This window comes from Saprolegnia diclina, assembly GCF_000281045.1.
Source record: "Saprolegnia diclina VS20 unplaced genomic scaffold supercont1.86, whole genome shotgun sequence".
Lineage (NCBI taxonomy): Eukaryota > Oomycota > Saprolegniomycetes > Saprolegniales > Saprolegniaceae > Saprolegnia > Saprolegnia diclina.
The window spans coordinates 66,491-88,415 of NW_008246153.1; the positions used below are offsets into that span (position 1 = coordinate 66,491).

The following is a 21,925-nucleotide window of genomic DNA, read 5'->3' on the forward strand; positions in this document are numbered from 1 at the left end:
GAGATGAACGAGGACATTTCGGCGCTCGAGGGCCGTGGCCCGCACTCCAAGTACACGCTCCCGAAGGAAGAGTTGGTCGGGAAGCTCGAGCTCACGCTCGGCGACCACTCGATCGAAGGCATTGCGTGCGCGCTCGACTCGATCGGCTTCCAGTCGTTCAGCAATGCGACCAAGGAGGTCAAGGGCGAGTCGACCCCGTTTGCGATCATGGGGTCGCTCCCGCTGGTCCGCGACCTCCAGCGCGCGGGCTTGGACCTGACGCTCGCGGGCTTTGGCAAGAGCTCCGTGTACCACGGTGACAACGAGTTTTGCTCGTTGGCCGATATGCAAGACGCGCTTCTGATCCTCGGCCGCTTCATCCACAACGTCGACAGCGCGTAAATCCCTCCCGTGAACTGTCGTCAGCATCTGATACTTCATTCTTCGTGCTTCTTTGTTGAGCTATTGAGGAGGTGGGCACTTCACTGTGGACGTACCTGTCTCGAGCTCCCGCTAGTTCGGAGGATCAGTCGGTCGCATTCCCTCTACATATAGACAGGCCGAGCCTGTTGGTGTTGCAGCAGCCTTCACTGGCGCCGCGTCTGTAAGGTTAGCGCAGCAGGCGACGCAGCAAGGCCATTCGATGAGAGACTCGACGTTAGAAGTCGGTGTTGCGCTCGACGAGCACTGTCAAGGTTTGGCGGCGCTTGCCGGCAGCCGATTGGCTGGCAAAACATGTCGCAGAACCTTTGCGCGCATATGATTGGTAGAAAAGAGTGGCGCGGTGATTGGCGGATTGGCTGCGCTGGGCATTCGGGCGACGGAGACGATGGCCCGCAAGAAGCCCCGCTGCATCGTGTGCCAGAAGATCGTGCGGGGCATTACGATCTGGTGCGACAACTGCAGCTTCCACTTCGCCGTCAACAAGCCGCCAGAGGTCATCGACCTCCTCTCGTCGTCTTCTTCCGACGACGAAGACGACGATGCGCCCATCGCGCCACGGCCGGCCAACGGCAAGTCGCGCGCAGCCTCGCCCAAGCCAGTTGCGCCCGCCGAGGACGAAGTCAAGCCCTGCGCTGCATCGACCAAGCCAGCGGCGGAGGCCGAGGCCGAGGCCAAGCCCCGCGCAGCCTCGAAACGCCATGCGCCCGCATCGCCCATCACCAACGCGCCAGCGACAGCGCATACAAAGCGACCCAAGACCGAGACAAAGACGATTGCCAAGCCTGCGCAAGCTGCGACAACGACGTCGTCCGCAATGCCAGAGACCGCGCCTGCCATTGTCGACAAGTCGGTTGCAGTCGCACCGCCCGATGCACCGTCAGCGTCAAGCACACCTCGAGCGCCTGTTGATCCGACGCCCACACCAAGTGCGCAGCCTGCACCTGCGTCTCCAGCACATGAAAGGCGACACGTACCCTACACAAAACCAGCACCTTCTACCAAGCCCGTGAAAGCGGCCGGGACACCGAAGTCGACCGCGATCCGCGTGTGCAAGCCAGGCCAGTCGATCGTACCAGCGCCACTCCTCGCAGCCAACCCACCTTTACATATGCAGTCTCCTCGCCTCGCGCGGCTCTCGACGCCCCCCGCCAAGGCCGCGCTACGACGAGATCCGCTGCCCAAGCTCGAGGCGACAGAGAAGAGCTCCCACCGACTGCACCACCGCAGCGTTGGGGAGCGCACCAAAGTTCACTCGACCGAGTATCCCTTGCCCAAGAGTGAGATGACCACTGAGGCTACACCAACCTCAACACAGACACTCAAGGTGGGCAAGCGCAAGCGCCATCGACAAGACAGCGACGACGATGCTGCCCGACCGACGCCGAGCAGCATCAAGTGTGAAGATGGCGCATCCGAAGACGCACCGGCAGCGCCTGCACCGCTCCCGCCACCGCCGTCTCTTGGTGCGTGCCACCCGAATTTGTTGCTGCTGATGCAGGCGTGGACGATCCTCGACAGCGACGGGTTCCCGCCCGGTGCGCGCCGCCGCGGGCTGCTGCAAGCCCGTCGCGCCAAGCGTACGCAACAAATAGAAGACACCACAGCAGTCAATATGTAATACCAACTCGAGTCATTATTAGTCGGCTTCCGTAGCTCGTAGTTGAGTTGCGTGTGTTTGCCTTGGCCAACGGCAAACTGGCGGAACTGGACGCTCATTGGCCAATATTTGCATAAATTCGAGCATGGACCCGCGAGGACGAACGACCGAGTATGTGGCTTGCGGCGACCGCAACGATGCTCATGGTATGCTACAGTAGAAGCGCAAAGCCGCTGGCAAACGTCATCGACCTCATCTCGTCGTCCGACGACGACGACGACGGCTACGTCGTTGTCAACCCACCAGCAGCCCGCCCGCCAGTAGCACGAGAAGCGCCTTCGCCGCGTCCTGCGTCATCGCTGCGACCAGTACCGTCGCCACCAGCACTGCAATTATCACCGCCGCCAGCGCAGCCACAGCAACGATCGGCGCCGCCAAGAGTCTTTGAGTGGACGCCCGCTGTGCTCGAAGTCCTGTCTCGACCGCTCTTATCCCGATGCTTTGACAGCGTCGTGTACAAGAGCAGCGACTTTGGGGCGCCGAAAGCATCGCGCACGGCCCTCGCCGATGGAGAAAGGAACGTCGCAAAGCGTGCGCTGCTTGTCGCGCCAAGTGCCACAGAAGGCAACCCCGCCAAGCGGCAACGTGACGACGCCTGCCCACCGCCTGCCCCTAGCGCAGTGCTGCCGTCCCCGACGCCTGCAAGTGCGGCGACCGGTGCTGTAGCGGCCGACGCGGAAGGCAAGCCCGCACCCGTTGTGCCGGGAACTCCCGCCGCGCCGCACGTGGTCACGGTGAAGCGCAAGAAGCCTGGACATCTTTCGACATCGGCGATCGTGTCAAGCCCCGTGACCAAGCCTCGACGGGCGCTGCCGCCGCCACCGCCCGTCGGCGAGTGCTCGCACAAGATGCTCCACTTTGTCCAGACATGCGAACTCATCAACGACGAAGACGACGTCGATATCAGCGGCTCGGCGGACGACGACGCGGTGATGGTAATCGACTTGGACGACATTCGCACCACTGTGTGGGACGTGGTTGACCTCACCGTCGAGTCCAACGACGAGTCCGACGACGGGTACGAAGCCTACTCGACCGAATTGTACAAGTCGTCTTCCGACGACGACGACAGCGACATGGACCCGGCGTTCACCGACTCGCCGAAAAAGAAGACGAGCACGAAGACAAGGAAGCGCGTCGACGGCGTCTGCTTCCTCTGTGACAAGCCCGCCGACGGGACCAAGCCCGGTGTCTATTGCGGTGGCTGCGAGCGCGTGTACCACACGGCGTGTGCGATCGAGTATGGCCAAGAGGCTGTCTGCTGGGAGTGCGAAGAGCGCGAAATCATCGACGACGACGAGCTCTCGGAGACGGACCGCGACCGGACGCACGCCATGTTGCATGGGCTCCGCGAGGTCAAGAAGGAGCCGGTGGCCAATGCAGCGAGTGCGCGTCCTCGGGTCGTCGAGGGGTGGCGCCAGTTTCTGGACGAGCACACGGCGCCGTACCACGCCGACTTTGAGCGCTTCACGCGCGAGATTGAGAACCGGACGGGCTTCTCCACGACGCTCGAGGCCGACTTGCAAAAGGTGTTTTGCCACTTTGCCGACCAGCAGATCAAGGCCGAAGCGCTCGAAGCCAAGCAGCAGGCCGCCCACGACGCCCCAAGTGACCCACCGCTGCTCGCGACGACGGCCGCCGCAGTTGCCACGATCTTTCCGAGCAACGACGACGACGACCGTCGCGTGCCGCCCGCTGCGCCCGCGCCGATCTTCAAGATGACGATAGTCAACGGCCTCACCAAGCTCGTCGAGCAAGCGGAAGCCGACATGAGAAATGCAAAGCTCCGGGCGCCCGAGAAGCGCTCGGCGGCCCCGCGCGTGTTTGCCGTGCGACGAGAGGTGAGCGGCGACGGGTCGAATGCCAACCCGATCACGCTCAGCAGCGACAGTGATGACGATGACGACGTGGCGCCGAGACCGGTACGAGGAATGCGCGCAGCAGTACCCGCGATGCACTGTGTGGCCGCCGACCTGACCGTCTCCGATAGCAACGAAGAAGGCGCGAGTGAGCCAACAGGGGCGGCGGGGACCTACCCCGCCCCGCCGGTGCTGCCCACCGTCGCTTTGGCACCGGCGTTTGCACCAACACACACACAAGAAGCTGAAGATTCGCGGGGCGTCAACACCGACTACCCGGCGCCTCCCGTAGTCGGAGTCGGTCCGTGTCGACGAGTCGCACCGAAAGCGTCCGATGCCACGTACCCGAGTCCACCGCGTCTGTCGCCAGCAACGGCCGTCAGTGCGTCGTACCCAGGGCCACCGAGTCTCCCAGTCGTACAAGCTACAGACGACATGTCCTACCCAGCACCGCCCGTCGTTCAAGTTGCGCCCAAACCAGCGATTGACACGCCGTTGGAGGCGGACGGCGATGCTTTGTACCCTGCGCCACCGAGTCTGTTGGTCAAGAACCCAGCGAACAACCTCGAGCACCCGCGAGGTGAGCTCCCGCAGACGAATTCCCTTGTGGCACGTGCCAACTCCGACGAAGACGCCTACCCAGCGCCGCCGACCTTGATGGCACGCGTCGACGCCTCGTCACCAAGTACTGGAAGCCTGTACCCAAGCCCACCGCGTCTGTTGCCGACACCTTCCACTGGGTATCCTGGGCTCCCGGTCGAAGCAGACGACGTGCTCTACCCGGCGCCACCGGCCATGGGCACAAGAACGTTGGAGGCTGCGCCGCGTGTGCAGCTGGAGGCCGATGACGGCGATGCGTCTTGTTACCCAGCACCACCAAGTCGATGCGTCGTGGGCAAGCCGGATGCGGTCCCTCGTCCAGCTGTTGAAGATGCCGACCCAGCGCCGCCGACCTTGAAGGCGCGTGCCGACGCCGCCTCGCCAAGCGCAAGCGCCGACACCACGTACCCGAGCCCTCCGCGGTTACGAGCGGCGGTAACACCAACTAGCGCATCGTCGCAGCGCCCATCGCGATCGCTTGACGTCGACGACGACGTGCGGTATCCCGGTCCGCCGCGTCTACCTCTGGTGGGGGTCGTCGCTGCAGGCGCCTTGGCACCACGCCCGGCCGACAGTGCGTGCGACAACCCGCCCCACGTATCCTCTCGCGACCGACCCACTGCCGCCTTGTACTCGGGGCCACCACTGTAGCCAGCGTGTGCTTCGGTGTGTTGAGTAAGCCGAAGCATCGTGCAAGTGTAATATGGAGCTCTATGTGAGGGTGGAGGGTGTGGGGTATGTCTACTACTACTGCTGGGGCTTGCCGGGCCGCGCCTTGTTGATGGCCATTGACACGTGCAGGCGGCGGCCGTCAAACTCGCTGCCGCTGAGCTTCAAGGCCTCAGCCGCGTTCTCGACGGACGCAAACGTGACGTGGGCAAACGACTTGGTGCCGTTCGCTGGCATGCGCACCGTGCGGATGTCGCCGCAGTGCTCAAACATGGCCCGGAGCGTGTCTTCGTCGACGTCGGTCGGGAGGTTGGCGATGAAGACGGTGCTGATGTGGCGCGCCGGCTCCTCCCGCAATGGCGTTGAAAACGGCGCGTAGTTGACGTTCATGAGGCGGCCCTGGACGTACTTGTGCGCGAGCTGGACGGCCGCGTCCGTGCTCTCTGTTTTTTCAAAGTCGATAAAGCCATAGCCCTTGGAGCGACCCGTCGCGGGATCGCGCATGAGCACGATCTTGGCGATCGGCCCGCAGTGTTCGAAGAGGTCGTGGATGTTGTCCTCGGTCGTCTTGAACGGCACGTTGGCGAAGAAGACCTTGAGGCAGTTCTCAGGCTTGGGGCTCGGCGTCACGGCGCGCTCCTCCGAAAGGCGCACACGCATCCAGCGCGTGCCACAGACCTTGCCGTCCATGGCCAGCGCGGCATGGGCCTCGGCCCCGGACGCAAACGTGATGATACACGTGCCCTTGGGTCGGCCATCTAAATGGGACGTCATGTCGATGGCCTCGATCGTGCCAAACTCGGCGAAGAGCGACGCGAGGTCTTCCTTGGAGGTCGCGTACGGCAGACCACCGACCCAGACGCGCGGGTTGCCCATGTTTGGCGCGTCCGTCGAGAAGGCGCGCAGCGGCAGCGCCATGGCCATCTCCGGCAGCTGGCGCATGGGCAGGCAGGCGGCCGTCATCGGCAGGCGCATCGAAGCGACCTTGAGCGCGCCGGCACGGGCGACGCGGGCGCCAAGATTCCGCAGGAGCATGCTGATGGAAAATGGTTGGCGAACGCGGCAAGATATCCGGATACCGGCATCGTATCCGAACGCAAGCGATGTGGGAGGAAGGTCTCGTCGCCGGCGATCTTGTGGGCCTGCCCGTGAAGCTGCGCGCCCGCTTCTACGGCGACAGCACCGTGGGCCTGCATGTGCTCGAGTGCCCGGACGAGATCGGCCTCGGCAACATGGCCTTCACGGAGGCGACCTACTGCGACGGGCCCAACGGCCTCAAGTACGTCCAGTTCTCGGCCAACGTGTCAACGCCCGAGTTCACCATCGTGCTGCGCCTCGTGGGCACCTACGATACGACGCATGGCCTGCGCGGCAAGTGGTTCAACGCGACCAACAACCTCCATGGCACTGGTGGCTTCCACTTTGGCGTCGTCGACGGCGATGGACCGGCGCTCGATGCCATCTCGCCGCTTTATCCGCTCGCGCCGGGTACCTACACCTTTCGTGGCGGCGCGATCGGCGCCAATGGCCGTGTCTACGCTTCTCGCATCACGCTGCAGCTGCTCGACGAAGGCCGCGTCGAAGGCTACGTCCAGGAACACTTTGTGCCACAGGTCGCCATGTCTCTCTCTGTTCGGTCGTTGAACCCTTGCTGTAGCAATGCGCGCTAGCCGGATCTTGGACGCGCAATCAGATCTCGTGGCACATTACGTACGTCGTCGAGGGCGTCGGCAGCGAGTACGTCTACTACGGCACGCCGACCCAGCGACTGCTGCGCGGCGCGTGGCAGCGCTGCGACGTCGACGAGATCGAGTCGCTCGCCGCCGAGAGCGGTCGCTTCGACTACGAGCTCGAACACGCCGACCGGCGCTGGTGCCGCAAGTACCACAAGTACTTCCCACCCACGTTCCAGATAGTGGCGCGGACGCTGCTGCTCTCGCGCCGCGGCCGCCGCAGCGGTCTCTTGCCGTCCGACCTCTGGTGTCACGTGTTTACCTATATCAACTACGACTGGTTTGCGTCCCGCGTGCTCGACACGCCGTAATAACAAGTGTATTGGCAACCTCGATTAGCCGTGATAAAAGCACTTGTCACAGACGCGCACCGGGGTGTTGATGCCGTACTCGGGCAACGGCTTGCGCTTCTCCGAGCAGCCGTCGCAGACCAGCCAGCCGCAGCTCCGGCAGTTGTGCTGGTCGCGGTTCGCCTGCGCTTCGCTCTGCGACGTCGAGTTCCACGTGAACGGCGCCTCGCAGCACATGCAGCGCGTGTGCGTACCGAAGCAAACCCACGCTGGCGGCGGACTCGACGCTTTGCGCGCGTCGCGCACGATGCGGAGGGCGGCGAGGTAGTTGCGGCCGAGGTGGTCGCTGAGCATGTTTTCGAAAATGTGAATCTTTCCGAGCGCGTCGCAGTCGCGGTCGACAAACGCAGCGTCGTAGACGCCGTGCGTATGGTAGAGATGGACGATCTACAAACAGGAGGCTTCGTTGACGCAAGGTACAGAGCTGTCGTAGTCGCACCTGCCCAGGTACAAAGAGCTCGTTGTTATCGCCGAGTTTGTCGGTCTCGATCGTTGGCATGGGCATCGCGGACCCTCCTGGAGGTGCTGCGGCGTCGCCGTCGTGACGCGCCCCGTGCCGTCGCCGGGGGGCCCAGATAGCTTTGGCCCGCGCTTTGAGCGCCAAGAGATCTTCGGTCGCCGCGGCTTGCCACGGCTCGGCATTGAGCTCGGCAACGAGCTGCGCGATGGCACCGACTGTCGTACGAGGAATCATGTCGTCGCGGAGGACGACCGACTGCACATAGCTGCTGCACTTGTCGGCAATGTCGCGGGTCGCGCACGCGGGGACGGCAAAGCCAATGGCCTTGGCGTACGGCAAGTCGTCGATGACCATGGTGGCGAGCAGCGCCGCGACGCCACCGCCAAGCGAGTGCCCGCTGATGGTCAGCTGGTCAAAGCCCGCGTCCCGGAGTGCACGTAAAGCGCCAACAGTTTGGTCGTAGAGCCATTTTGCCGCCGTTGCAATGCCTTGGTGCATGGGCGCCGCCGCCGACACGGTGCCAAGATCGAGGTCCGTGAGAAGATCCTGCACCGACTGCGACCCGCGCACGATGAGTAGGACGCGCTTCTCGGTCACGTCAGCTAGCAGCGCGTAGCCGGGTTCGTGCACGGCCGACGCCTCGATCGATTGGAAGAGGAGTGCGAGACCGTGGAGCTTGGCCACCCGTTGCAGACCCAGCACGTCTTCGTCGTAGATAGCGTGGAGCGCCAACGGCGCGTCGCGCAGGAGGTTTGTGAGCTCCGCGTCCGAGACGCGCTGACACTCGGCGTGGTCGTCTGCCTCGGCACACGGTTCGCGGCCGCGCCGCCCGCGGTTGGCCGCCATGGTGTAGTAAATGGCGCCCGCCGCGTCTTTGGACGAGATCGTCTCGAGGGTCCCGAGCACCGACTGCAGTGTCGCAAACGTGGCTGCAAAGTCCTGCCGGAGAACGTACCCGAGCAGACCGGCGCACCCGACACGCCGAATCAAGTCGGCGCCCACGACAGTGTACGTGGCCGACGCGACGGCGCTCGACGCTACCAAGCCGACGGGCACCGCTTTGACCACTGCCACGACACCTGCGGCGACGCGCTTGGCTTTGTCTCGACGCGAGTCGATGTGCGACTTGTCCATGAACGGTCGCAGATTGCCCGCCATCAAGTCCTACGCGCATGAGTCGCTCGTGAGGATGGTGGACTCAAGGTAAACCGAAATGCGCTCGACGCGCCACGCGAGGTCTTGGGTGTCGCAGCGGTTCCGGTGTACATTGGCGCAGGTTGCGCAGAGCTTGGCGCGCTTGAGGCCGGCGCCAAATCGGTGCAGATGCGCTTTGGTCGGGAGATCGGCGCGGCAGTATGCGTGGCCGCAGAGACCACAGTAATAGGACAAGCGATTCAAGCCAAACGACGCGTGGCAGACGCCGCAGACGTCGCTAGGAACGTGCGCCGGCGGTGTCATGACGAACGCTGCGTCATTGTCGTTGCACGACGCGACGAGGCAGCGCATTGCCGCTGGGAGGTCGGGAAAGGCGGTGACATGCACATCTGTCGCCATGGGGTGCACTCTGCTGCGCTGATTGTCCGAGAGACCGGTGACCACCGCCACGGCCTGCACTGCGAGGAAGCCCGAGGCCTCGGCGACGGACTGCATTGCCGACTTGGCGGCGGCCGCCGACGACGTCGCCATCGTCTCTGCAGTGGCTTTGGCCGACGCCGAGAGCCGTCGCAGCGGGGACAACTTGGGTGCGTCGGCGTCCATGCGCGTCTGTCTCTCGCACCAGTTTCAACGGGCAACCAACGTTTCCCGCCAAAACCAAAAGACCAAGTCCACTCGGTTGTTACGCCTTATAAAAGCACTTGTCACAGACGCGAACCGGGGTGTTGATGCCGTACTCGGGCAACGGCTTGCGCTTCTCCGAGCAGCCGTCGCAGACCAGCCAGCCGCAGCTCCGGCAGTTGTGCTGGTCGCGGTTCGCCTGCGCTTCGCTCTGCGACGTCGAGTTCCATGTGAACGGCGCCTCGCAGCACATGCAGCGCGTGTGCGTACCGAAGCAAACCCACGCTGGCGGCGGACTCGACGCTTTGCGCGCGTCGCGCACGATGCGGAGGGCGGCGAGGTAGTTGCGGCCGAGGTGGTCGCTGAGCATGTTTTCGAAAATGTGAATCTTTCCGAGCGCGTCGCAGTCGCGGTCGACAAACGCAGCGTCGTAGACGCCGTGCGTATGGTAGAGATGGACAATCTACTCAATCAGTCGGTGGATAGGAGGGAAAGCGAGACAAAATGATGCGTCGTACCTGCCCTGGGACAAAGAGCTCGACAGCGTTGTCGGTCTCCATTGCCCGACCGTCGTCGCCCTCTTTGTCGGTTGTCTGGGGTGTCTCGGGCGCTTTGGGGCTGCTGCCGTTCGACTCGGAGTACTTGTCGACAAGGTTGGACCGCGTGAGCGTCCACGCGTCGACGGCAGCCTCGCGCGACGGTGTAGCTGCGTTCACAAGTGGCGTCTCTGACGTCGGAAGCAGCGTCCCGCGGGTGCGCGCGGCTTCCATCGTCGCCCACTCGCGCTTCCGAGGTGCCCAGACCGACTTGACGCGTGACTTGACTGCGGTCCAGTCCTCCAACGCCGTGTTCTTCCAGTCATCGCGGAACGCTTTGAGCTCGGTCGAGAGCCGCACAATGTTGTGCGTCTTGGCGCGCGGTACGAAGTCGTCGCGGAGAACGACCGAGTGCACGTACGGGGCGCAGGCCGCGGCCGTCTCGCGGTTCGCACACGCCGGCACCGCATACGCATAGCATTTGACGTCCGGGAATTCCGTGTGGAGCATGACGGCCAGCAACGCCGCGACGCCACCACCCAGCGAGTGACCGTTGACCATGAGCCGGTACCCGCGGCCGTGCAGCTCCCGGAGCGCGTCGATGGTCTGCGCCTTCATCCACGCCGCCGCTTGCGCCATCCCATGGTGGGCGAACGCGTCCAGTGGCCCGTGACTGGAGGCGTCGCCGGGCGCCACTTGCAGATCCGTGAGGATGTCTTGCACCGACTTGGAGCCGCGCACGAGGAGGACGGCGAGCTTCTCGTCGGCGCGCGCGACGAGGCCGAACGCTGGCTGATTCGCAGTGCGGTGTTCGACGGACGCGAAGAGCAGCGTGAAGCCCTGGAGCTTGACGAAGCGCTGGATGTCGAGGATATCGAGCTCGTAAATCGCGTGGAGCGTGATGGGCGCAAACCGAATGAGCTCGTGCAAGAGCGCGTCCGGCACTGTCGGGCAGCCATTGTGCATCTCGCGCTCGTCGAGCGGGTGGCCGCCGCGATGCCCGCGGTTGGTCGCCATAAAGTAGTACAGTCCGACGGCCGCGTCTTGGACGCTGAGCGACTCCATGTCCCCAAGCAGCGCCTTGAGTGTGTTGAACGACTGCATGAATTCGTTCCGGAGCACAAAGCCGATCAGCCCGGCGCGGCCATACTTGCGGAGAAAGTCGGCACTGACAACCGCCATCTTGGCCGTGGCGCCCAGTGGCGCAGCCTTGGCGGCGGCCAACGTGCCTTCGGCGGCCCGGAACGCCTTGTCGAGCGCCGTGTCGGTCGAGACGCTCACGTACGGCGCCAGCGTCCGGTCGAGATAGTCCTACAACGCTACTGCTTAGAGAGACGTCATCTGAGTAGAGAGAGAATGGGGACGCTACCCGAACACGCTCAACGCGCCAGTTGCGCTGCTGAACGTCAATCTTTTGGGCTAGAAAATCGACGCAAGTGGCGCAGATCTTGACGGGCGAGGCGCCGCCAAACGCGTGGAGGCGCTCAGTTGCTGGCAGGTGGTCGCGGCAGTACGCCTCGCCGCAGTACCCGCAGTGGTATCGGTACTTGCTGATGCCAAAGGGTGACTTGCATTGGGTGCAGTCGGGCCGCAGCACGGGCTCGGGCGCCGAGGCCACCGGATGCACCGCCAAGTCGGCGCAACACGACACCATCGCCTTCTCCATTGGTGTCAAGTCGGGGAAGCGACGGGTAGAGGCGTTCGGGCTGCGTGCGGCCGACGGGCCCTTGGGTCGTGGCGGCGCGGCGGCCGTGTCAGCGGCCAGGGCCGAGACTGCAGCTGCATGCGCCGTGTCGTAAGCGTACGCCGAGACCTCGTGCACGGACAAGGCGGCCGTGAGCACAGCACCTACGGACTTGGACGCTGCAAAGTCCACCGCAGACTTGGAAACGTTGAGAGCTGCCGACGAGAACCGGCTGAGGTACCCTCCTTGCTTGACCGCCACGGGGGCTGATGTGGGCGCTGGATCGGCTTCTTTCAATGGCGGGGCCTCGGCGATAGACGCTGAAGCAGCGGGCGGCGCTTCCATGCAAACACTCTCGACAGGTGAGAGCGGCAGGTGGGTCAATGCGGTCGGCGCCTGTACGGGCTCTGTCGACGCCTTGAGCCAGATGCGACTGCGCACGACAGAGGCTGCGTTCTTGGCGCCAAAGTCGCTCAGGTCGAAGGACGCACTGTAGATCCAGCCATTCTCGTCGTACTCGTCGCTGCGGTAGAAGTGCCACTCGGCGTGCGGCAGCGGCGGCTTGGCCTTCGCCACGCGTCGCGCCGCGTCGGACCACGCGGGCGGGTCCTTCTCCAGAAGCTTGTCGGACCAGCCCTAGCAGCACCGTCATGCTCGTCGTCGCCAGGAGCTTGCCACGTACGCTGAGCGCATACCAGCGCTGGTTCTCCACGACCTCGTCCATCGTCAACGACGATCTGGGTTCCGGATAGAGTCGCGGACGTCCGGATAAATCGAGCCCGTAACCGACTGCGAGAAGGTGCAAAGTCGAAGGACCACTTGCGCTGCCGGCCTTTGGGCGGGCTTTAAATCGCTAGCACACAACAATGCTTCAGAGGACTATCTTTTAGCATTGTACGCGTTATACTATCGCATGTGTCGTCCAGCGCCATGTTTAACGTCGACCGTTTCTGGGACGAGGCAGTCCACCAGACAGAGAACAAGACGCTTCTACACACCATTCAACGCAAGGCTTCCGGTCGCGGTTGTTCAAGGAGTAGAGGCGGCAAGCTACGAATTCGCATCGTAATTCGCACCCAATCTCACCAATTCATACCTAGAGACCTGACGTCTGTGTCCTTTGGCTGGGGCGCCGCAAGATCGCCAAACGCGAATTTGGACCAATCACCGGCCGTAGAGAAGTGAACTCACCAATCACCGATGACTATGGATATGGACCAATCAGCGAGCGGATTGAAACCGTCGAAATATCGAAGCTGCTCATTTTGCGACTGGCAATGGCCCAGCACACAGCATACGTGGCGCTCTGGAAGGCGTCGACGGCCGCGATCCTCCTCCGCACCTATGGCTACGACACCGATGGCATGGGACCGCACGAGATGCGCGACGCCCTCGCCTCGACCCTCGGGTTGCCCGTCGACTTTCACGTAGGCAGCCAACGATTCGTCGCATGCTCATGACGGATCTAGATGGCACCCGACCTCTGCTTTGGCATCACCGCACACTCGCAGCGAAACGTCGCCAAGGTACACTGCGCTAGCTTTGCGTGAACACATAATGGCGCGCGTATCGTAGCTCCACGACATGCAAGTGATGATCGTTGGCAACGACGCCAGGATGGAGTCGCTGCGAAGCTGCTTTGACCAGCTGACCACCCACGTGCCCACGACGCCAGCAGCGATTGATGTCGACGCGGAGCTCGAGCATGCGACGCGTGCGATGCGCTCCCTTATGAACGGCTAGCGACGATACGTCCTACACGGCTCGTCGCTTATTTAAGCGTCGTCGACGAGTCTACGCACTCGCGACGATGTCTCAATGCATCTTCCCCTCCACAGTTCCCCTTACCATCCCGTCCGCATGGCCATCGAAACTCTTCTTACACTAGCACCATCCAGTCCATCGTCGCGTTAGAACTATCAAGGTGGACCACTGCAGTCTCGGGACTTGCAGCCTTCTCCGAAATATCGCTCATTCTGCGACCTCTAGCCTGTTCCCCTGTAGTCAGCCTCCTTCTTCTTTGAAGAGACACACGAGCGTGTCAACCTTTCTGTGGCGGTCTCCCTAACCCTTCGAAAAAAGCGCTTACGTGGCAGCACCACCGCTCGCAAAACCGTCGCTCGTGTCTTGGTTGACGACGCGACCAACTACAGCTGACTGGGTGCAGTAGCCAGCTGCGCGTCAGCACCTGGCGCCTGGTTCTTCCGGCGTCTTGTTCTCGCAGTGTGGGCGTGAATACCTCTGGAAGTGGATAGAATTCGATCCAAAACCTCTGAAAACGCATTCTTAACGTTCCAAAAACGATCTTTGGCAGGCGACCACCAGTCGCCAAGAGTCGCCCGACAGAGTTGATGACGCGCGACACCGTGTACCTCGTACCCGAGCTCCTGCGCAAGCCGACGGCCTTTGCGCCGCCGACGACGCCGCCGACGTCGCCGCAGCCCAAGGACCGCCTGCGCTCGCACCTCAAGCACCGAAGGAAGAACCTGCTGGGCGACGACGACATGAAGCGATGCCATGTCGTCTTCCTCGATGGCCTCGAGGTCAACCGCTGCGTGCGGCAAGATGACGAGTACAGCTTCAAGGAAGGCCTGCGGAAGCGCAAGAGCGCGCACTTGACCGACGACGAAGATGACGACGGCGACATCCGCATGACCGACGACGACGACGATGCGATAGAGAAGGCCAAGCAGCACCGCCGCCCCGCGTACGGCCTGTAGCCCGCCTTCCCTACCATCTATCTATACAAACCCCCCATATAGAGATAGCCGTGTAGCCTCTTCCTCGAACGAACAACGACGTAGTACATATAGCAAGGTCATATCTTTCGAGTCGTCAACCTTCGGTCGGTCGGAATACTTAGAACGGGCGGAAGCCGCCATACTGCTGCTGGCCATACTGCTGCTGCTGTTGCTGCTGCTGGCCGTACTGAGGCTGGCCGTATTGCGCCTGCCCATACGGGGGCTGCGGCTGACCGTATTGAGGCTGGCCATACTGCTGTTGCGGCTGACCGTACTGCGGTTGGCCGTACTGCGGTTGGCCGTACTGCGGCTGGCCGCCCATTGGATTCATGCCGCCCATGGCCGGGCGCATTTGCGTCTGGCCCATCCCGCCCATGGCCGGCATCGGGGTAGGGCCCTTGTTAGGCATACCGGCGAGTGTGTCGAGGCCGTTGAAGCTGTTCTGAGCGCCAAACGCCGGCGGCTGCTTGGCGGCCGGCATGGCCGCGCTTGTCGTCGTCGCGCTGCTCTTGCTGAGGTTGCTCAAGTCAAAGAGGTTGGAGCCCGCGCCCCACGCATCGTTCGAGCGCGGCGGCTCTTCCTTCTTCATCGCCGGCGGTTGCTGCTGCTGCTGTTGTTGCTGTTGCGGCGCGCCAAACTGACCGGCGGGCTGGCCGTACTGGCCCATGGTGTTGTTGCTGCCGTAGATCGGCTGCTGGCCCTGCGGGTTACTTCCGTACGGCTGCTGACCCGGCGGGTTGCTACCGTATGGCTGTGTCATGCTGGGACGCGAGCCGAATTGGCCGGCGGCCATGCCGCCCATGATCGGCGCGGCCGGCAAGTTCTGGAAGCCGCCTGGAAACTGGTTCATCGCGGGCTGCTGCGGCGGGAAGCCGGCGGCCGCTGGCATCTGACCAAAGCCCGTGGGCGCACCACCAAACGCATTGCCAAAGGCCGGCGCAGCGGGGGCCGCCGGCAGCGCAAACGGGTCCGCCACGGGGTGCACAGTCACGGCCGGCGCCGGCGTCGAAAAGAAGTCTTGGTCCAAGAGCGAGGGCGCCGCCGACGGCGCGCGCACGGGCTCGTCGTCGGCCACGGGTTCCTACAATGTCAAGCATTTAGAGTGTGCCATCACATCGCGTGTCGCACCGCTTCCTTGGCCGCCTTCTTCTTGGACGACCGACGCGCCTTGGGCCGGACCTACGACGACACAGGATTGTACGCGGTCAAGCCGAGGCGCATGGTCCTACCTCCTCTTCCGACTCGTCTTCATCGTGGCGCGATCTATTGTCACCAGCAAGTCAGGGACGGCAGGTATACGATCGATACAAGATATAGCCACGTACTCGTACTTATCGCGGCTGCCCGTGCGGCTGCTCGGACGCGGGTTGTCATAGCCACCTTGGTCGTACTTGTCGCGGCTGTTCGTTCGTCGCTCGTCCGTGTTGCCGTAACCACCGGTGCCGCTGTTGCCGTAGCCGCCACTGCCACTGTTGCCATAGCCGCCGCCGCTGCCGCCCGAATTGCCGTAGCCACTGCCGCCCGAGTTGCCGTAGCCGCTGCCGCCCGAGTTGCCGTAGCCACCGCCACCCGAGTTGCCGTAGCCACTGCCACCACTGTTGCCATAACCGCCCGAGTTGCTCGCGTAGCCGCCGCCGCCGCCAATGTTGCCGCTGGAGCCGACACCCGTGTACTTGTCGCGGAGGCGCTTGGCCTTTTCTCGCTCGTCGCGAATGCGGTCGTTGTCGTTGAGCATCTCGAGCACTTGCTTGACCTTTTCCCGCACTAGACGCAAGGGTCAGCGTTTGGGACAAAGACACGGACGAAGTGCGTACCGCCGGCGCCTTTGTCGGCCGAGCCGTCGTAATAGTTGAAATCCGAGAGCGTTCGCAGCTTGAACATGTGATCTCTGGCGTTCTCGACGACGCGCTCCGTGCCGTTCTTGATCAGATGGTCGAGCAGCGTGAGCGCCTTGAAGACCGTGCGCCATTGCCGCGCCTCGACGTCCATGCCTTCCCAGACCTTCTTCATGATGAGGTTGTACGATTCGCTGCACAAAAGAGCCATGAGCCTCCACGCATGCCATGATGGCGTACTATTCGTAGGTCAATTGCGCGAGCTCGTTCAAGAGCGTGCTCGACGCGCCCCAGTTCTTGTTCGAGAGCGCTTCTTCGATCTTGCGCTCCGTCTCGGAGCCCATGCGCGCCTTCACCGCGCCTTTCCTACGCCCATGTGCCATGAGCCCTCGCTGCCATGGCCACGCCCACATACGCGTCGTCCAGCGCGTTCTTGAACTTGTCGAGCATCAAGCGGTCCATCCCGTCGTCGTTGTCGTCTCAACGGTTGCAAAGCGTTTATCGCGTGAGCTGGCAAAAGAAGTGGGCGCACTTAACCGAGCTTCAACGCCCCTATCACAGTGTTTCAGTATACGCCACGCGAACTTAGTGAGCCGCGACGACTCGTGTTATAATGCGTTAGATTTTGTAACACCACGTGTTATGCGTCGCAGCAGCAAGATCATGGCGACGACGCTCCTCCACAACCCGAGCTGCTCCAAGTCCCGCGGGGCCCATGGCCTCCTCGCCGAGTACACGGCCAAGCACGGCCTCCACCTCGACGTCGTCGAGTACCTCCAGGTCGCATGGACCCGCGCCGACCTCGAAAGCCTCCTGCGCAAACTCGCCTCGACCGAGGCAACGCCACCGCCGACGCTCATGATGCGCACGGGCGACGCAGCCTTTCGCGACCAAGGGCTCGACAAGCTCGACCCGATCGCCGACCGCCTACGCCTCCTCGATGCCATGGTCGCGACGCCGAGCCTCATCGAGCGGCCTATCTTTGTGCACGGCGCCCGCGCGGTCATCGGGCGTCCGCCGGACCGTGTCTTGGAGCTCCTTGCATAAGCAACGTGGCAACATGTACGCAGGAATAGAGTCTGTGATTCAATCAACCAGGTGATTAGTCTGAAAGCGACATGGCCGCCAGCGCTTCGTGGAGCTCGTGGGCGTTCTGGACCGTCGTCGGCGCTGCCTCGTCGCTCTCGAGCCGGCTGCACGTCGCAACGCTCTCGTTCGGGAGCAACTGGAGCTGCGTCGGGCGAGCATAGAGCGGCCCGAGCACCGGCGTGAGGTCCACGCAAGCCTCAAAGAGCGCCTTCTTGCCGACAATGTAGAGGCCGAGGGCCGCGCGGGAGACGGCGGCGATAAGGCGGCGAACATCGCGCAGCGCCCCGACCGACGTCGTGTGCACGAGCGAGAGCAGCACGTACGGGCTGTGCGCCCCGACGCTCTCGTCGATCGTGGCCACGAGGGCGGGGCGCCCGAGCGTCGCCTCGTGGGGCTTGAACATGGTGAGCAGGAGGCTCTTCTGCGCCTCGGTGGCCGTGAGCACAGCAATCTCAGACGCGGGAACCCCGACGCGACGCAGGTACTGGAAGAGCTGGAGCATCCACATGGCCTCGACCCGGTTCTCGCCGTTCACGGCCGTCGCGCGCGGGGCGTCAATAAACTGCGCGGGCAGCGCAAACCCTGGGTTCGCGCGCTGGAAGCGCGGGTTCGCCGCCATGCAACCCAAGTCGGTGAGGCCGGGGTATTGCGACGCGTAGAGACGCGCGAGCGACGGACGCGTGCGGCCTTGGCGGTCGAGATGCACGACCGGCGCCCCGAGGCGCACGAGACGCTGCAGCAGACTCTGGTTCAAATGCGAAAACGCCGCCAGCGGGGCGTTCTGGAGCGCGGGCGGCAGCGCCTTGTCGTCGCCCAAGAGGATCACGCGGCGCAGTTTGGCCGCGTCCTTCTGGAGCACGAGGGGCGCGAGCGCGTCGACCTCGGGCACCTGCGCGGCCGCGTCGATGACCAAGGTCGCGTACTGAAAGCCCATCGCGAGAAGCCGCGCGCGGGCGTTGGCCGCGTCGGCCGCCGTCATCAGCACGACCCGCGCGTGCTTGACGAGCACGTAGTCGCCGCGCTGCTTGGGCGTGCGGAGGATCTCGAGGGCGCCGAGAGTCTCGAGCTGGCCAAAGAAGCCGTCGAGGTACGTTTGCATCGACGCGGCCGTAGTCGCATGGCAAAAGGCGCGAAGCGCCTCGTTGGCTTCGAGGTGCGCGAGCTGGGGCCGCACGTGGGATTCGTAAAAGTACTGGGCTTGCGCGCACGAGTGCGACGCGCCGAGGTGCGCGAGGTTGAGCGCCGACGCCAGCGTCTCGACTTGCGCCAAGAGCGCCTCGCGGCGCAAGAGAAGGAACGTGACGCGCCCCGCCACCGACAAGTTGTGGTCGCCCACAGTCGTCGCACTCAGACTCGCCATGTGCCCCGGATCCACAACGTCGAGGGCAAGCAGCTTGGCGCAGAGGTCGGCGACAGCCGCGGGCGTCGGTGCCACGACCACAATACGCTGCGCGTTCAGGCTCCGGTACAGATTGGCAATGATCTGCGCCGCCACGTCCGTCTTGCCTGTCCCCGGCGCGCCCGTCACCAGCGTCAAGCCGTCGTGGACACCGCTGCAAATCGCGTCGACCTGCGCTGGCGTGTACCGAAGCCCCTGTGCCGCCGGCATGTCGTCCGACTTGGTGGCGCACGTGAGCACGACGCCATTCTCAGTCGCCGTGAGGCGGAAGGGCGACGTCGCCGCTTCGGGGGCAACAGGCTTGCCGCTGCCTTCGTCAAGTAGCGAGACGGGGTCGGCAAACGATGCAAGTGCGTGGTGGCCGTCGACAAAGGTGTCGTACAAGTGGGTCGCCTCGTCGCTATTCGCACGCAACCTAAGGAGAACGGCATGGCATGAGCGCTGGCGTTGTTGATTGAGAGACGTACTGGCGGTAGTGGGCGGCCGACGGGTCGCCATAACCGAGAAAGACGTCGTTGAGCCAGGACGGAAGCGCATGCTGCACCCGCTGCGTCTGGAGCACGTCCTGCATGGTCGTGAGGACCGAGTGAAAGTGGTTCTTTGTTGCGACACGGCGCACGAGCACGTTGAGACGGGCGTAGATCTCTGTGCCACCCGCCGCGAGGTCGGCGGCATACTGTGCGCCATCGAGCGCCACGCGCAGTGTGCGGCGCGCGCCCTTGGCTTCGTAGCGCTTGCCGTTCTCAAGGAGTTCGCCGACCGTCTTGTTGACGGAATCGAGCACTTCGAGCACCTGGGCGCCGCGGACGACGTGGATCCCGAGGCGCTCGGCGGCGTTCAGAGGCCCAGTCTCGTCCATCGGCGCGTCCTCCAAAGCCTGGACGCCAGCGAGGAAGACGACGTCGTTCGGGTGAAGGCTGTCCCACGCAGCAATCACGTCGGGCGCTTGCCCGCCAAGGTCCAAGTTGATGTGCGCGACGACCTGCGCCGGGTGCGTCTCGCCGATCGCGGGCTTGCCGACGCGGACGACGCGGACCTGCTCGACGCCAAGGCCCATCGGGTGGCGACTGCGAAACATGGTCGTGTGGCCCGGCGTCAGCGTCGGTCCCATAGCGTCAATGACGCGTTCGAGGTCGAGAGCGATCGCGGACGCGGCCTCGAGCCGGTACAGCTCGTAGCAGCGCAGGAGGTAGTCGGTCACACTCAGAAACTGCAAGTTGAGCTTGCGCGTCGGGAGGATCCCGTCGAGAGACGCGAGGTCGGACGCCCAAAGGTCCGTTTCGGTCGGGTACACGGGCAGCGACTGCAGCGACGGCGGCGTGAACTGCGTGAAAAAGTCGACAAAGCACTCGACGAGGTCGACGTCGTCGCCATCCGCCTCGTGCACGAGCCCCCGCGCCAGGCAAAACGGGCGCAGCACGTCGTGTGGGATCGATGCCAGCTGCTGCCGCACAATCGTGCGGTCGCCCAGCTGCGCCACGGGCAACAACGAGAGCGGGTGCAGCGCCGGCGACTGCTCAAACGCTGCGAGCTGGAGCGCATGCGCCCGCGCCGCAAGCTCGTTCTTGTGCTCGACCGTCGTCCACGCATGGCCTATCAGCACAAAATGGTTGATACATTGATAGAATCAGCAAACCAAGCGTACCGGTCTGGTCGTCGATGGGAAAATGCGCGTAAAAATGGAGCAGCTCGGCTTGCTTGGCGAGCAGCTCGTGCTGCGTCACCCAATGGCTTTGTCGGCACGCGAGGAGCAAGTGGCGGTGGAGGAGCAGCGTCCGGAGGAAGCGCCGCGTCGGGAGCTGGCTCAGAAGGTCCACAAAGAGGTTCAAGCTGTGCACAAGGTACTCGACGGCCGAGTCGTCGGTCGAGCGCAAGCATTCTTTGCAGTCGTCCATCAAGGACGCGTAGAAGTCCGCTTCCAAGTCTACGACCGTCGTCTTGCGCTTCTTCGCCGCCGGGCTGCTCGGCGCCGTAGCCTGGACGCGGTTTTGCCAATGGCGCTTGAGCTTCGGGTGGTCCGCAAACGCAAGCGAGCGCTGGACCTCCGAGAGGTGCGCCCAGACAGGCAGCGACGTGTACTTGAGCATCGCCCGTGCCACATGGCTCGTCTCGAGCTGCCGGATGCCAAACATGAGGAAGCGGAGAATATACGTGTGTTCGCGAAGCGAGAGGTCGTCGGCTTCCATCTTTAAACGAAGCAGCGCGTCGACAAAGAGCCCGAACGTAGCGCCGTCTACGCTCGCCCAGTTCTGGCCTTCCTTCTCGTTGGACGTGATCGCGATCGACAAGAGCAGCGCCTTATCGGCCACCGTCTTCTGGCTAAAGTGCGGCCAGAGGTACCGCTCGAGGTACCCCGTCGTGTCGAGCGTGGCCCGCGCGCTCGCGGCGTCGGCCTGCGTGAGGTGCGTGGCGTAGATTCCGGCCACCATGGCGGCGTCGTACGTGGAGTCCTTGGCCTACACAGCAAAGCATGAGGCAGGAAGAAGCAGGCGAGTAGGGTACCGTCGGCGCCCAGCGCGCTGCAAGCTCGTCCAAGGACGCGGTCGTGGCTGGCGTCGACTTGCGCACCATGCTTCCCAACCTCTCTTGTCGCGGCTTGCGTTTGATTGGTGGAACCGTTCGGGTTGAGGTATCCGCCATGCTGTTAAGTGCGTTTTGGATAGACGATTGGAAGTACATCATGCCATACAAATACGTTGTCTAGTTGCATATTTGTACAAACCAAAAGTTTCTTAACGGTAGTCGAGCCGCACAGCTCGTATCGGCATGTGCCGATAATAGTTATAGATTCGGCAGACGCCTGCGGCATGACTTCAGCTCGGCGCTGCGAGCTGGCGCTGCGTGGCGAGGGCCATGAGAAGCACTCGTCCGAGAACGTCGCCCCATGACAGGCGGTCGTGTGGAAGAGCTGTGCTACCGCGTGCAGCAAGAGGCTCCCGCGTCATCTCGAAGACAGAGTTTAAGACCATCACGCGCAGAGCGCCCCGACCTCGTGATGGACGAGGATATCGACATCCTCCACTTGGCGGCCGAAGACATGCTGATCGGCCTTTTCAAGAACGCAAAGCTGGGTGTTCTGGAACAGACCGGTGAGCATGGTTTCGACCACCGACT

General features: G+C 63.5%; 12 protein-coding genes across 13 annotated transcripts in view; 7 read left to right on the forward strand and 5 right to left on the reverse strand.

Moving 5' to 3' along the window:
- The window catches only part of SDRG_15185 (acetylornithine deacetylase), a gene marked incomplete at its 5' end in the record, with an annotated part of 1,713 nt that extends 1,189 nt beyond the window's left edge, over positions 1-524 (forward strand). Inside the window, 2 exons of the mRNA XM_008621349.1 lie at positions 4-452; positions 497-524. Of these exons, the coding sequence (XP_008619571.1) occupies positions 4-381 (378 nt within the window). The 3' untranslated portion in view covers positions 382-452; positions 497-524. The remainder of the gene's footprint in view (positions 1-3; positions 453-496) is intronic.
- Positions 525-808: 284 nt separating this feature from the next.
- Positions 809-2,083, forward strand: SDRG_15186 (hypothetical protein; the record flags this gene model as incomplete). Its single annotated transcript, XM_008621350.1, has 2 exons — positions 809-2,000; positions 2,064-2,083. 2 exons carry the CDS (start codon positions 809-811, stop codon positions 2,081-2,083), a joined length of 1,212 nt encoding a protein of 403 aa, XP_008619572.1.
- Positions 2,084-2,153: 70 nt separating this feature from the next.
- On the forward strand, positions 2,154-5,278 carry SDRG_15187. 2 transcript variants are annotated; one of them, XM_008621352.1, is made up of 2 exons: positions 2,154-2,191; positions 2,238-5,278. In XM_008621352.1, the coding sequence occupies exons 1-2, from the start codon at positions 2,166-2,168 to the stop codon at positions 5,188-5,190; spliced, it is 2,979 nt and encodes a 992-aa protein (XP_008619574.1). In that variant the 5' UTR covers positions 2,154-2,165; the 3' UTR covers positions 5,191-5,278. The 2 variants fall into 2 exon arrangements, with proteins under 2 accessions (XP_008619574.1, XP_008619573.1); XM_008621351.1 differs by having other exon boundaries at positions 2,168-2,191; positions 2,241-5,190.
- On the reverse strand, positions 5,231-6,245 carry SDRG_15188 (hypothetical protein; the record flags this gene model as incomplete). The annotated part of the gene is made up of 1 exon (XM_008621353.1): positions 5,231-6,245. A coding segment is annotated over one exon (959 nt), but the record flags the coding sequence as incomplete, so codon positions are not given.
- A 41-nt stretch (positions 6,246-6,286) lies between these two features.
- SDRG_15189 (hypothetical protein) lies at positions 6,287-7,305 on the forward strand. Its single transcript, XM_008621354.1, has 2 exons — positions 6,287-6,821; positions 6,866-7,305. Exons 1-2 carry the CDS (start codon positions 6,312-6,314, stop codon positions 7,250-7,252), a joined length of 897 nt encoding a protein of 298 aa, XP_008619576.1. The 5' UTR covers positions 6,287-6,311; the 3' UTR covers positions 7,253-7,305.
- SDRG_15190 (hypothetical protein) lies at positions 7,277-9,509 on the reverse strand (the record flags this gene model as incomplete). The annotated part of the gene is made up of 3 exons (XM_008621355.1): positions 7,277-7,678; positions 7,731-8,915; positions 8,961-9,509. 3 exons carry the CDS (start codon positions 9,507-9,509, stop codon positions 7,277-7,279), a joined length of 2,136 nt encoding a protein of 711 aa, XP_008619577.1.
- A 79-nt stretch (positions 9,510-9,588) lies between these two features.
- Positions 9,589-12,471, reverse strand: SDRG_15191 (hypothetical protein; the record flags this gene model as incomplete). Its single annotated transcript, XM_008621356.1, has 4 exons — positions 9,589-9,990; positions 10,046-11,374; positions 11,433-12,383; positions 12,430-12,471. The coding sequence occupies 4 exons, from the start codon at positions 12,469-12,471 to the stop codon at positions 9,589-9,591; spliced, it is 2,724 nt and encodes a 907-aa protein (XP_008619578.1).
- A 550-nt stretch (positions 12,472-13,021) lies between these two features.
- SDRG_15192 (hypothetical protein) lies at positions 13,022-13,592 on the forward strand. The gene is made up of 3 exons (XM_008621357.1): positions 13,022-13,174; positions 13,217-13,273; positions 13,323-13,592. Exons 1-3 carry the CDS (start codon positions 13,025-13,027, stop codon positions 13,488-13,490), a joined length of 375 nt encoding a protein of 124 aa, XP_008619579.1. The 5' UTR covers positions 13,022-13,024; the 3' UTR covers positions 13,491-13,592.
- Positions 13,593-14,098: 506 nt separating this feature from the next.
- SDRG_15193 (hypothetical protein) lies at positions 14,099-14,551 on the forward strand (the record flags this gene model as incomplete). Its single annotated transcript, XM_008621358.1, has 2 exons — positions 14,099-14,463; positions 14,524-14,551. The coding sequence occupies 2 exons, from the start codon at positions 14,099-14,101 to the stop codon at positions 14,549-14,551; spliced, it is 393 nt and encodes a 130-aa protein (XP_008619580.1).
- Positions 14,552-14,606: 55 nt separating this feature from the next.
- Positions 14,607-16,785, reverse strand: SDRG_15194 (hypothetical protein; the record flags this gene model as incomplete). The annotated part of the gene is made up of 7 exons (XM_008621359.1): positions 14,607-15,569; positions 15,617-15,667; positions 15,718-15,751; positions 15,814-16,252; positions 16,303-16,517; positions 16,564-16,689; positions 16,739-16,785. 7 exons carry the CDS (start codon positions 16,783-16,785, stop codon positions 14,607-14,609), a joined length of 1,875 nt encoding a protein of 624 aa, XP_008619581.1.
- Positions 16,786-16,817: 32 nt separating this feature from the next.
- SDRG_15195 (hypothetical protein) lies at positions 16,818-17,543 on the forward strand. Its single transcript, XM_008621360.1, has 2 exons — positions 16,818-16,891; positions 16,946-17,543. The coding sequence occupies exon 2, from the start codon at positions 16,966-16,968 to the stop codon at positions 17,368-17,370; it is 405 nt and encodes a 134-aa protein (XP_008619582.1). The 5' UTR covers positions 16,818-16,891; positions 16,946-16,965; the 3' UTR covers positions 17,371-17,543.
- Positions 17,385-21,433, reverse strand: SDRG_15196 (hypothetical protein). Its single transcript, XM_008621361.1, has 4 exons — positions 21,314-21,433; positions 20,457-21,267; positions 19,279-20,404; positions 17,385-19,226 (listed from the first exon to the last, which is right to left on the reverse strand). Exons 1-4 carry the CDS (start codon positions 21,380-21,382, stop codon positions 17,426-17,428), a joined length of 3,807 nt encoding a protein of 1,268 aa, XP_008619583.1. The 5' UTR covers positions 21,383-21,433; the 3' UTR covers positions 17,385-17,425.
- Positions 21,434-21,925: the final 492 nt, after the last annotated feature.